The sequence below is a fragment of the Puntigrus tetrazona genome, chromosome 4 (assembly GCF_018831695.1).
Source record: "Puntigrus tetrazona isolate hp1 chromosome 4, ASM1883169v1, whole genome shotgun sequence".
Lineage (NCBI taxonomy): Eukaryota > Metazoa > Chordata > Actinopteri > Cypriniformes > Cyprinidae > Puntigrus > Puntigrus tetrazona.
In genome coordinates, this window is record NC_056702.1 from 16,987,069 (window position 1) to 16,999,837 (window position 12,769).

At 37.7% G+C, this 12,769-nt stretch overlaps 1 protein-coding gene across 1 annotated transcript; it reads right to left on the reverse strand.

Annotated features, from left to right (window-relative positions):
- Positions 1-239: 239 nt before the first annotated feature.
- On the reverse strand, positions 240-6,296 carry ppm1ab (protein phosphatase, Mg2+/Mn2+ dependent, 1Ab). Its single transcript, XM_043236872.1, has 3 exons — positions 5,928-6,296; positions 4,645-5,517; positions 240-3,980 (listed from the first exon to the last, which is right to left on the reverse strand). The coding sequence occupies exons 2-3, from the start codon at positions 5,500-5,502 to the stop codon at positions 3,837-3,839; spliced, it is 1,002 nt and encodes a 333-aa protein (XP_043092807.1). The 5' UTR covers positions 5,503-5,517; positions 5,928-6,296; the 3' UTR covers positions 240-3,836.
- Positions 6,297-12,769: the final 6,473 nt, after the last annotated feature.

The following is a 12,769-nucleotide window of genomic DNA, read 5'->3' on the forward strand; positions in this document are numbered from 1 at the left end:
TAAAGTACTAAACAAAACGTTGAAAACCTGTTAACTGGTTAATAGTAAATTCTTCAGATTGTTTAACAGATTTAATAAGACATTTAAATGTAATTGTACAGAGACAAAAAGCATTTTAAATGTTTTTAGTGAAAAAGAACATTAAGAATACATTTCATAGATTTTTTTTAAAAATCTGATTACCATGCATTCATTCTCTCTGAATAAACCAAAAAGAAAGAAAAACACCGAATTCAGCCTTTCCGTAAATAATTTTATTTGATTCATATTTGACAGCCAAGAATGACAAGATCACAGTTTGTCTACATTGCTAATACCCGGGTGCTAATGTACAAAAATAAAAACTAAAGAAAGAAAATATTGGGTGCTCACCCTCTAATATTGAAATACTTTTCTATGAAATTGTAGTTGAAAAATCTTCCAAAATGAGCTTTATAAAACTGTTACCTTCTGAGAGGTAAAATTGAACAAACACAGACGCAAACAGTCTGTTGGGTTAAGAAAGGACCGATCATAGATTGTAACCCTTACATATCGTCAACCTTGGACCGATCTACTCTGACAGAATAGTGAACAAGCGTGAACAGCATGTGAAGAAACTACTTAGTGTAGAGGAACCCAAGACATGATGCGTTTTAACTCGCGTAGCTTTCGGTTCACATGGACCATTCGTGACGAGGATGTATAACAATAAATACAAGAAGAAAAGAATAGAAGCTTTTCATTGCATTAGTAGTGCTTATTTGGCTAAAGAAAATGGAATGCATGGACAGTTTCATTCAAAAGAGGTAAAATACCATAAAGACAATAAATAATTCAAATAAATAGTGTCCTCTGTTGCTTGTCAGTTTGGACCTGAGAGGTAAAGACAGAAGTGACACACAGGGACCAACGGCACAACACAGCGCAAGTAAATGACAGTAAATGGGCTCCGTTTGCCCTTTTGATTAACACTCCAGAAGATACATTTTGAAGTTATCCAATGCGTTACAAAGGCCTTTTTTATTAGCAGTCGGTTGCTTCGATCGAAATCCAATGAACAGGACAGACTTACAGTTGACATTTTCTTTCCCTTTAGATCTCAATTTGATGGTGCTACAGTGTTCGAAATCAAGGCAAATCTCCTACAATACTTAAATGGCCCATTTAATGCCTGCTTTATTTTTCTGTAAGGCAATATTTCCACCCCACGTTTGACTCATTAGGGGTTTGGGTTGTGCTTTGTGCAGCAATAATCTCAGGTGAATGGTTTAAAATCACTCGTATGGCACTTGCTGTAAGGGGCCAAATGTGCTACTGAATGCACAAGCTAAAATGACGCTCGAGTAGAATAATGTTACAAAACGAACAAAACCACCTTACAAGACTTAGAAAGTTCATTTGAATGCTACAACTGGCCATAGAATCACTCGTAGGCACAATTAAAGGCTCTCCCAGAAAAACCTGTCAGGCTACAAACACGTTACATGTCTCACCGAAGCGTACAAGATCTCAGATGTGCTATTATGGAAGAAAATAATTAAGGCTAATTTAATAAACAGTGGATTATCGAGCCGTGTCAGACAGTGAGGAGATACAACAACAAACCCAAGCGAAACGAAACTGATATGGTACAGGAATGACCTACAATCATTTTAATCTCAAGAGTTCTCTCTTAGAGCAGGCACACTATGTTATTCATTCGGTTAAACACATCTTAAAGCTAACATATTTCTCCTGGCAATACAAAGACGTGAAGAACGTGTGGGATCTTTTGGTTGTAAGGGAAAATGTACCTAAAGAGAAAGAACCCCATGCTTTACTAATGCAGGCAAAACTAAGTTTCTGTAACAAGGCGCAACTAAACTGACACTAAACTATTTTTTCTTGTGGTGCACTGGTAGACCTGTCCACACCGAAAATTGACCAGATTTAAAAAGATAGTTCATCCAAACATTTTAACTAGACAGCGGCTATTTACACTAAATGTCCCACCTTATGGGGACAATAACACACTCTTGACAGATACTTTATTTCAACTGTTTGATTACTTGCTGATTATTTGGATTATTTGAGTAAAACAACTCGAGGGCGAGTAAATCATGGGGTAATTTTCACTTTTGGGTGATTGGGTGACTTTCACATTCTGAAACAGTGGGAACCGTTTTCTGACTGATTGCATTACATCGTGCCTTATTTAAAATGTCTCCCAAAAATGAAAAGTGTCAATTTATTACAAACCTCAAAATGATGGGTTTTTTTTATTATTATTTATAAGACGATATATTAAAATATTAGCCGATTTTAAATATTTTCAACATTAATGGGATCCAAAGTTTTTAATGGATGGGTTTCCGTGGGTTTGAAATGAAAGGTGGGAAAGTAAATTTTCCTTTGGAGGTGTCTAAAGGGTTCAAATACACAATTAAATGAGACTTAGCTTCCAGAATCTCCAAATCTTGTTGGGTTTTACAGACACAAAAGCAGTGTACCGCTGTACTATAAATGCTCAGTCATTGTACCAACAAGCATCTACATCCCAAAACGTGCAGGTAGGCTGAATCCCACTCTATGCACCGAGGATTTCCTAACTAAACGAATTAATAGTTACACAGACAAACCAGAGGATTGACAAAGCGTCAGTTTGAGGCAACAAGTAGTAAACAACTCAGAGAGGATTGTAAAACATCGACGCGATCTTTCCAATACTGTGTTCAGTTCACACGGAAGCTGTTCCTCGTGGGTTACAAATGTATACTGTACAAAGTATAAAACTATCAGACCAACTTAATTCTAAATAAGATCTATCCCTGTTTTTTTTTTTTCTTAATGTAGCGTACATGCAGGAGGTGTACACAACTTATCGTGCTAGCGGTACAGTGCATGCTTTCAGTACCATGTGTCCACTGGATTTAATTTTACTCTTCCAAGCAGTTGGGGTCGGACACCAAGTGCTAACCTATCGATTCTAATCAAGGTAGTCACTGTAAATTAGGACTAAGGCAACAATGTTCCTCATTACAGAACAGGAATCATGCAGATTAAAATGCTCATGGCCATTGCTGTAGACACAAAACTGCACCATCAGGCCACGTACAGCAGTGTCAGCTACAATTTCAGGTAATCAGCAGTGGAGGCCTGACATTCACTCATTTAGAACGACTTTTCAGAAAGATGCAAATGAAACGGGTGCCAGACTTAAACACATGCTTGTACAAGTGGATGAATACAACTATCTGAAGAACGCACCGTCACGAACAGAACGCAAAACTACACTTTGTATTAATTCTGCTTCGAACACAAACATATTATATTCTAACTGAGATCTCAAATTTGGTCTCTCTCTTATTATTAGAAGATGCCTTTAAGTATAGCAGCGTTTAATGAAAAAGTGCAGAGCCAAATGTTGGGTTTTCATCGTTCCTTTTTCCTAATCTACAATTGCACTTACTCACCATCACTTAGTAGCTAATAATACGCCAAGTAATTTGCGCTGGAGCGTAGGACTCTCGGATACACTACAATAAAACCTCTGGTAAAGCTAAAGGTTACCTCTAAATTGTGTAAGTGCTTTTTAATATTGGCAATAAATAAAGGCCTCTAATTATCAATATAAGCTCAAATAAATTCACACTGTATTTCTCTCTGGTTAAAATTGATCCTGAATAGTCCTAACTGTGCTAATACAGTACCAGTGAGTCTTTCCTCTCCAATATGGGGATTCGTTAATTGGAAACTTTACGTTAACTGTAACGTATACTTCATTGGCAAGTGTGAACTGCCATCTAAGAAACTCACCTAATTAAGTAAGAATGCTCACGTTCTATAACTCTCTCTTAGTCATTGTCATATTTTTTTTATTTATTCGCCTTTTTACATGCTCCACCCTCTCTGTTCTGCAGGTACTTATCTAACTCCGCCTCTCGCTTCACGGCTTCTGGGTTGACTTTTGGGGCACCGGGAAAACATACCAGCACCACACTCATGTTGTCTCGACTACCCTGTTGAAAAACAAACACAGAAAGAATGCTCCAGTTAGACTGACATAAGAACGCTAGAACCAACCCTAAAATGTATACAGTAAAGAGTAAAAAGCATCAAGTAAAAAGTATATGCTTCATTATATATGATTTTACAAATCCGGCAATATTGTTTGCAAACATAAATCACTTAAATAGTCCTATTGCAATTTTGGAAAGTCGCACCACATGACACTTTACAGTGTGAACTAACTTTGTCTTGTCAAACAGCTCAATGTTTCTAATATTTTTTAAAGAAAAATAGGGTCTGCAGGAGTCTGGTATTATTTCCTTTTTGTTGGTTTTTCTCCCCTATGTATGCTTTTGCATGTTGGTTGCACCACATGACTTTTGTTATAGAGGATGAAATCATTTTACATAATAAGCAGCAAAGCAGGATTTTACCCTGAGAAAAAAATCATAGTAAAAATCATGCCAAACTACTTTAGACTTTTCCCCCCTTTATTTTAATTTCAGGATTAAATTTTTATTCAAATTAAATACTACCTCTTTCCAAAATTATGTTTAGAAATTAAAAACCATTTCCATGATGTATTTAAGTAATTTTATGCATGAATAGCATTTTCATGCATTTCTGTTTGAATTAATAGATGCAGATAAAAATAACGACACGGTTTGACCTTACCTTGTACAAACATGTGTCCACGATCTCATTACACACTCTCTCCAGGTCCTCCGTCACCTCCAAGCGGGAACGCACAAAATCACACAGTTCTTCGTTGGCCATGACATCCCAAATGCCATCGCAGGCCAGCACCACAAATTCGTCATCAGTCTCAGAGCGTTCGATCTCGTACACTTCGGGCTCCGGGGACACCAGCTGCTCGGTGGGGCCTTTCCCATGCACGCACTTATAGTCGAAGTCACCGAGAGCACGCGAGACGGCGAGAGAGCCGTTGACCCTCTGGATCATTACAGAACCACCCGCGTTCTGGATTCTCTCCTTTTCCAGGGGGTTACTGGGCTTGTGGTCCTGGGTGAAGAAGTGGACGCGACCCTTGCGGCTCAGCAAGGCTCTGGAGTCGCCGCAATTGATGAAATAAAAATGATGAGGGGAAATCATCACACCCACCGCCGTGGAACCGCTGCGGTCGGCCCCGTGCTTGCGCTCGGACATGACCCGCATGTGCTCGTCGATCTGCAGGAAGCCCGTGCGGATTCCGCATTTCACGCTCTCCACGGAGGGCTCGGCGTTAATTGAGTCCCCGCCCCCTGGGCAGCCTCCCCTGAAGTCCGGGTTGCTGGTGATGTGCTCCAGCAGATGCTCACAGCAGTAACGAGCAACCTGAGAGCCCGCATGCCCATCGTAGACGGCAAAGAAAGACCACAGGCCGAGGCCGTAAGGCAGCCCCATCACAGCTGTGTGTGCGTCCTCCATCTCCACACGCCATCCCTGCATGCTGCTGAGTCCATAGCGCAGGCCGTTCCCCTCCCCGTGAGCATTGTGCTTCTCCATCTTTGGCTTGTCTAAGAACGCACCCATTCTTCTTATTTTGCTCTGACACAAACACAAAACAGAGTGAGTAAAGGCTCCGCTACGGCATAAGCTGGCAAAATGAAAACGTATTCATGGATATGGTATGATGATTTACGCGATGAGCCACAGGTGCGACAGGCTTCCAGTAGCAAGTAAACTGTTTAGATAAATGTTTACGCCATCACGTCAATGGAGTAAACTTGTTTGCCTACACGCCTACTTTTGTTTATGTTTTAGCTTCCGTTTACAAAAAAAAACATTATAGACGCTTATGCAGCCAAATGAACCTTTATGGCATTAAAGCAACCGTAATTGTTTACTAATGAAGCCCCTGCCCTTATTCAGCATGTGCGAACTGCCGCACAACCAGATAGCATTGAGAAGCTAGCTCGTATATTTAATGTACGTCAGACTGACATAACATCACTTACCCAGCTTCTTCGCGGTCTCCGCTGGAGGAACAAACACCGAGGCACCAAAGCCGCGAGTAAGAGCCTTAATATCAGTATGTTGGGCCGGATACCAAACACTACAAACCAGCGGTCACACAACACCCATCAATCGATGGCTAGCCTATTAGCACGCAAACTAACGCCAAAACAGCCAGATATCGATTAACGAAAATAAAAAAAAAACTATAAACATATGAAAGGCATCACATGAGCCCGTTAAGGCGGTCCGCAGCTGGGCGGTGGGGCATTTCTGGCTCCGGTTCGTTGTTTTCCCGAGGGGGGGCTACCGGAGCCTCGAACTCAGAGCGCCTCTCTCTCTCCGCGCGGATGGGTTTGTTTGGGACCCGGATGCTGCGGATGACAGCGCGCGTTCCGCTCGCGCTATTACATCATCATCACTGCCACGCAATCGAGGGCTGGAAATAGATCCATTGACGAGAACGAGAGGGACGCTTGTGTTACAGCCCGTGCGGTGAAAGCTTTGCTGTTTATTTGACCGTGATTGATACGGCGTATGAGTCTTTATATGTTTACGAAAGAGCGGACTGCCGTGCAGGGTTGTTACCCGACAGAAACAGCGACATTGAACATTTTACCCTATTAGAATCGAGTTTGACCTGAAAACGTGATGTGTGATGAAACGTATGGTTTTCAAAACGCCCAAGGCACTGAATCAACATAGCAACCAGTCACCTGATAAACTTGATCATTAGTTCGTTGACAGGCGTTAACATGGGCCTTAAAAGAATACAGGCTGATAATAGAAAATAGTATGATGAAGCCAATATGATAACGTTTAAAGCGGGCTTTATGAATGTAGGCTTTTCCTGCATGAGTGCTTTTGTGGCTGTAACTCAACTTCCGGTAGCAATCAATAACAACTAAGTCCCTCTAGAGTAGGCTTTTTTTTCTGATAACAAGCAAAATAAATAGCGTAAATCTGACGGATTTAATAAAAACGCATTTTCATCGTCTGCCAGCAGGAGGTGCTTTAAGCGCGTGAAGTGGGGGTTTCCCTGGTAACGGCCGTACACACGCAGCTCCGAGCTTACAAACGCTTTTGCGCGCGGCGTGAAATGAAAATGACATTTTCCTAAAGACAGTCTTCCTTCAAGAAAAGCAGTGATATAAAAATCACCCACGCCTCTGTTTGGTTTTTAAACGTGCATTGCGTGCTCATGTTTTTGTCAACGAAACCTTTTGGAAAATCGGTCGGTTTTTATATCGTGGCAGGTCGCCACAAGTAAATAAATGTATGGGAAATGAATTTCACAGCACATTAACCTAAAACCCACTTTATTACTCATCATTAGCTGCGTTTGTAGCCGGCGCCACTAACCAGACCGACACACACAGACCGGAAGTTAACTGAAATCATCTATAAAGCATTTAGATAATATTGCAAACTTGCATTTGTTTTATATAATTTTGTATTATTGTATTATAATCATACACATACCGAATTCACCTTTTGGTGTGCTGGTTGTACCTACAACAGAAAAAGGGCTAGGTCTAAAATATAACTAAGCCATCTGCAGTTAATGGCGTGTCCAAGAGAAATATTGAAGAAAAAGTTGAACACCAGGATTACACAGAATGCATAAGTGTCAAAATGGTTTTGTATCATGATATAGGCCTATATAAGGCTGCACTCGCTGTAATGCGAACTGGAGGTGAATAATTAATGTGAGTCCAAATTAAAAGCTTCTTACAGTAAAGATATGTGGTCTGCAGGGTGACTTAAGTGTGCTCATGAAGCGCTGTGCACTTAGGGTAGCCTAAGTAGTTTCTTGCTCTAAATGTCAAAAGCATTATAGGCCTGAATGAGGTAACGTCCCATTAGATTGACATTGTAATGCTGAATAGCACTGTTTCAAGATATATATATATATATATATATATATATATATATATATATATATATATATATATATATATATATATATCAAATTCTTCCCTAAAGCTACTAACATTTATGCTGAATTGCTGGTTGATATCTGGTTTTGATTCAGGACATTTTTACAGTGGACATCTGCATTGTACCAAAACTGTTTATGAAGCAAATGAAGCACAATGCATTTACCATATATAGGCTGAACAGGAGACGTTAAAAAATCAGTTTTTAAACATTCACTGTATTGTTTAGTGAAATGTTCTTTGCAGCCAGTAATTCACTGCACAAAAATATTTATATCGCTATCTTAATCAGCTGGGTTTTATGAGAACAGACCTGCTGCAAGCCGCTTTTGGATTGCGGCGACCAGTAAGAACGACCGGAATAAGCTCTAAAAATGCCACCTCTTTTGATTCTCTGACCATGAGAAGCATCCCAGATATGAAACAAGTATGAAGGTTATGTACAGAACGATTTGGATGAATGACTCAGAAAGAAATTCGTGAACACCAACCGCTGAATTGTCAGACTGCCTACCAAATTGCCAACCCCAGGTGAAGTATCCAGAGCAACGTGCCACAACAACGACGCCCTCTTTCCAAATTCCAGACAGTGTGTTTAGACTCTGTTGTCTAAAGCAATAACAACAACAGCTGCAGTGAAAGTGGCAACGTGTGAGGCTGACCAAGTGACTCGTAGTTTACTTTCATCTCTCTTTAAAAACATCTTCTGTGTCTGGGGAGATCGTAGAGGGTAACACCCAAAGAAATCAATATAAAAACACTGGCTTAGCAAAAATAAATCAATTAATAATAATGAAAAAAACATATATATATATATATATATATTTTATATATATCTCTATATATATATATAGTAGTTATATATATATATATATATATATATATATACAATACTTTATCTGTCTGTTGAGTCTTGTTCTTCTAAGCTCTATTTTTCATTGAGATCATGAAAACTGCACCTGTGTTGCGCTGTTGCCAAGCTGTAATTGAAATGTTATTGCCAGTCTCTCCCTTTCATCCTTTCTCCTCTCCAGCTTTTCTCAAGGACAAAGGAGCCGTGTTGCACCGAAAAGCTTTCAATAAATACATACTGTTATTTTTTTTTTGTGAGACAAAAAATGACACTCTTCCTTGTGGCCATGTTTTTGCATTGTATTGTTAATATTTCTTATTATTAAATTGCCTTTTTGCTCCTCATAAATTTGCGACAAACAATCGCTCGGTCTGTATTTAGGATCAACATTAACGTGTAATAAGACGCTTTATTTTATTAAAAAATATAAAATCCAGATGATCAGTGATAAAAAAAACAAACAAAAACGAAACAATTATTTTAAAGTGTTTTGCCATTGCAAAACTAACATTAAGATTAAAGATTAATGTTCTATATTCAATCTTCACATGACCCCTCTCTATTGCTCCACAATGCACGTCGCTTTAACAACAACAGGAGACTATCTAAGCTCTTTTTGTTGTTGAACCCTGATGAGACAGACCAAATGGACGTCACCCAAATGAACAACTACAATATTAGATCTAGTAGACTTAATGACATAAGATCATTTTTGGTCTTATTCCTGTGTAAAAGTCCTCTGCAGTGTCCTTAATTCCAGCAAGGGATTACAATCTAAAGACACTGGATTATCAATACCAACTGAGCTCCGCTGTAATACGGGCCAAGTGAAATGGCACACACAAATCCATAATTTTTACACTTGCTTATTTGCTGTAATTCTAATCTGACACACAGAGTTCAGATGGTTTTGTAGAATTGGAGCATGCGCTGACCTTTGCTGTTGACAGAAGCTGAGTTTATTTCTAAGTGATAACAGTCCCTTTGTTCTCGTCTGTCAATATTTGGCGGTTAAGTTACATTTTTCTGGTGGGCAGTACTGTGGTTGCAAAAGTGTCTGCTAGTGAACCATACACAAATTTTACTAAAATGTTACTGGATTATCAATACCAACTGAGCTCCGCTGTAATACGGGCCAAGTGAAATGGCACACACAAATCCATGGCCTAATTTTTACACTTGCTTATTTGCTGTAATTCTAATCTGACACACAGAGTTCAGATGGTTTGTGAATTGAGCAGCGTAGCTGACCTTGCTGTTGACAGAAGCTGAGTTTATTTCTAAGTGATAACAGTCCCTTTGTTCTCGTCTGTCAATATTTGAAATTGGGTTACATTTTCTGGTGGGCAGTACTGTGGTTGCAAAAGTGTCTGCCGTGAACCATACACAAATTTTACTAAAATGTTACTAAAATTATACTAAAATTATATATATAATAAAAATTATATATACTAAAATTATATATATATATATAAATTATATATATATATATATATATATATATATATATATATATATATATATATATATATATATATATTGGCACCTAGTGACAATGTTGGATTGACAAGGCTACTAGTTTCTAAGTATATATAGGTGATCAAAAGGCCCCGAGCTGCATATATATATATATATATAAAAAACCAAAAAAGTGTTAGTAAATACAAATAAACAGAAATAATAGGAAATGCTGGAATTCCCCAGTACTTAAAAAAAAATGAAAAGTTGGCTTAACTTAATTTTTCAAAGCAATTTTCTGCACAGCGAGTTGGATTGACAAGGGTTTTATATGTAGTTTAAAGAAAATAGGTTTCTCAAAAGGTTTTGTTAACTGGAAAAGGTGCAATTCCATATGTTCTATTTCTCATAAAACAAGTCTTTTTACGATTGTAAAACAATCAATTCAGTAGATCAGAGCTTTATCAAACAAATAATTAAACTACTGAAATATTGTAATTTTATTGCAAAGACAAACATCATTGATACATTCTTTGTATGAAACTGAAAATTGCACATTTTCTTTTTTAATGTTCCTTCTTCCTAACAGATGTTCACACACATTGAACAGTTCCTTATCCCTGCACAGAAGGGAAGTGAGAGAAAACAATAAAGGAGACCAATACGTAGTGATGTGTGCAGCGTCTGAGAGGTAGATTGTTACTGCAGCTGATCAAACTGTTCATGCTTTTTATGTAAATTCAAATCAGTGGAAAGACGTAGCTCAGTGACCTGTTCATATAGTCTTCTCAGCACTGCATATGTGCAGGCATGCATATGTGAATTATTTTTAGACTTGATTTGCCATCTGCTTCCACTGATGTGGGGCAGTAATCAGAATGGTGAACAAATCATGAAGCTTGACTCCTCGGTCTGCAGTTTCTATAGGCGCTCACTAATGCAGAAAAATGAAAGTGCACTTATTACTAAAACTAAAAGTGTGATTAATACGGATGCATATGGACCTGACCTGCCCATATTATTAAGCGCCATCAGTGTATATTAAACTCAACAGATGCTGTATTTTTGCCAGTGCATTTGTGCACAAGTACATTACTATATCCATGACATTGCACGTTAATTAAATTGTAGAACTGCAAATCAATTTTTACTAATTATTTTGACTACACTGACCACAAGCGCCTTGTCATGGTTTTATTTCAAAGGGTAGCTAATGCCACCTAGTGACAATGTGGAGGCAACTACTAAATTCAATATTTCTAAACAGTGTATATATATATATATATATATATATATATATATATATATATATATATATATATATATATATATATATATATATATATATATAGTGATTATTAATTATTAATTATTGCATATAAGGATAATTCTAATAATAATAATGGATGAATGGATGTGGTCTAAATGCAATACACAAATACACAACAACATTTAAATTACTAATTGTATGCTTTATATGAATTACTTTTTGTCCTATAGGACTAAATTTAAATTAAATAACTCTCATAATAATAATTGAGAAATATTATTTTAATATTCAATAGTTATGAAAAATATAACAATACCACCCAATATAAAATGCCACATCATGTTCTAGCTTTAGTCAGACACAAAAGATCATCGTTTCTGGTCAGGGTCAGACAGATGGTTTATTGAAACACAATGCAGAAAAACATAAATCAATGACTTTATCAGTGAAAGAGCAGGTATAGTGAATAGTTGTTTCCAGGGGCATTTAATGACGTGAGACAAGTGAAAAAAGCCATAATGTTCCAAGGGCAAAGTAATACACTGTCCACTTATGATTTTCTGAGATGAGATACAGAGGAAGGTCACCGCATGCTAGACTGAGTGCAGAGCGCCCTATTGCTGCTGTTGTTTCCTCTTTCCTGGTTTTCCATTCATTTGCGAGTAAGCTAGCTTTCATTTTTTTTTCTTCGGGTTTTAAACTTCCTTCATAAGTGAAATCTGCACTGTGCTAATAATAGAAAACATTTTCAAGAGCAGTCAAGTGTATAGCCATCTGCAAAATGCGATGTGACCCGGCGAATAACTAGTCTATATTTACGTGAAAGCAAAAAATTAGACAAATGAAAATATCTCTGAAAAGCAATGGATCATTTCCAGCGAGGAGGAATTACATTGGTGTCCCTGCAGATCTGACACTGATGAAGAAACAGCTATTTTCTAATTAAATAGGCATAATATCATTGATGTGAAATGCTCTCGGTATGTAATATCTAGGCTATAGGAGAAAATGTATGGATTGTGGTGAACCAGCTACTATTCTAGTCATAAAGTAAATAAAATGTAAATACCTAAATTTAAACGAGTAAATAAAAGCCTTGAGTTTCTTTATTGTAAGTAGGCTATCCGTTTAATTTATTGAGTTAAGATTGTACTCAGTTTTATACAATACGCAGGGTGTTTCTTTAGCTTGGGGCACTTTTATGTATCAAAGAGGATTGTATTTTTCAACCAAACCTGAAAAGGGTGTGCTGTAGTTACCTCTGAAACCACAAGATGACACCATTTCCTAAAAAAAACTAATAAGACCCATGACTACGCACTA

Excerpts from the sequence above, each read along its gene's own strand:
- ppm1ab (XM_043236872.1), bottom strand. The coding sequence starts at position 5,502 with ATGGGTGCGTTCTTAGACAAGCCAAAGATGGAGAAGCACAATGCTCAC. Across the intron at positions 3,981-4,644 it reads TGGACACATGTTTGTACAAG|GGTAGTCGAGACAACATGAG; the intron begins GTAAGGTCAAAC and ends GTTTTTCAACAG.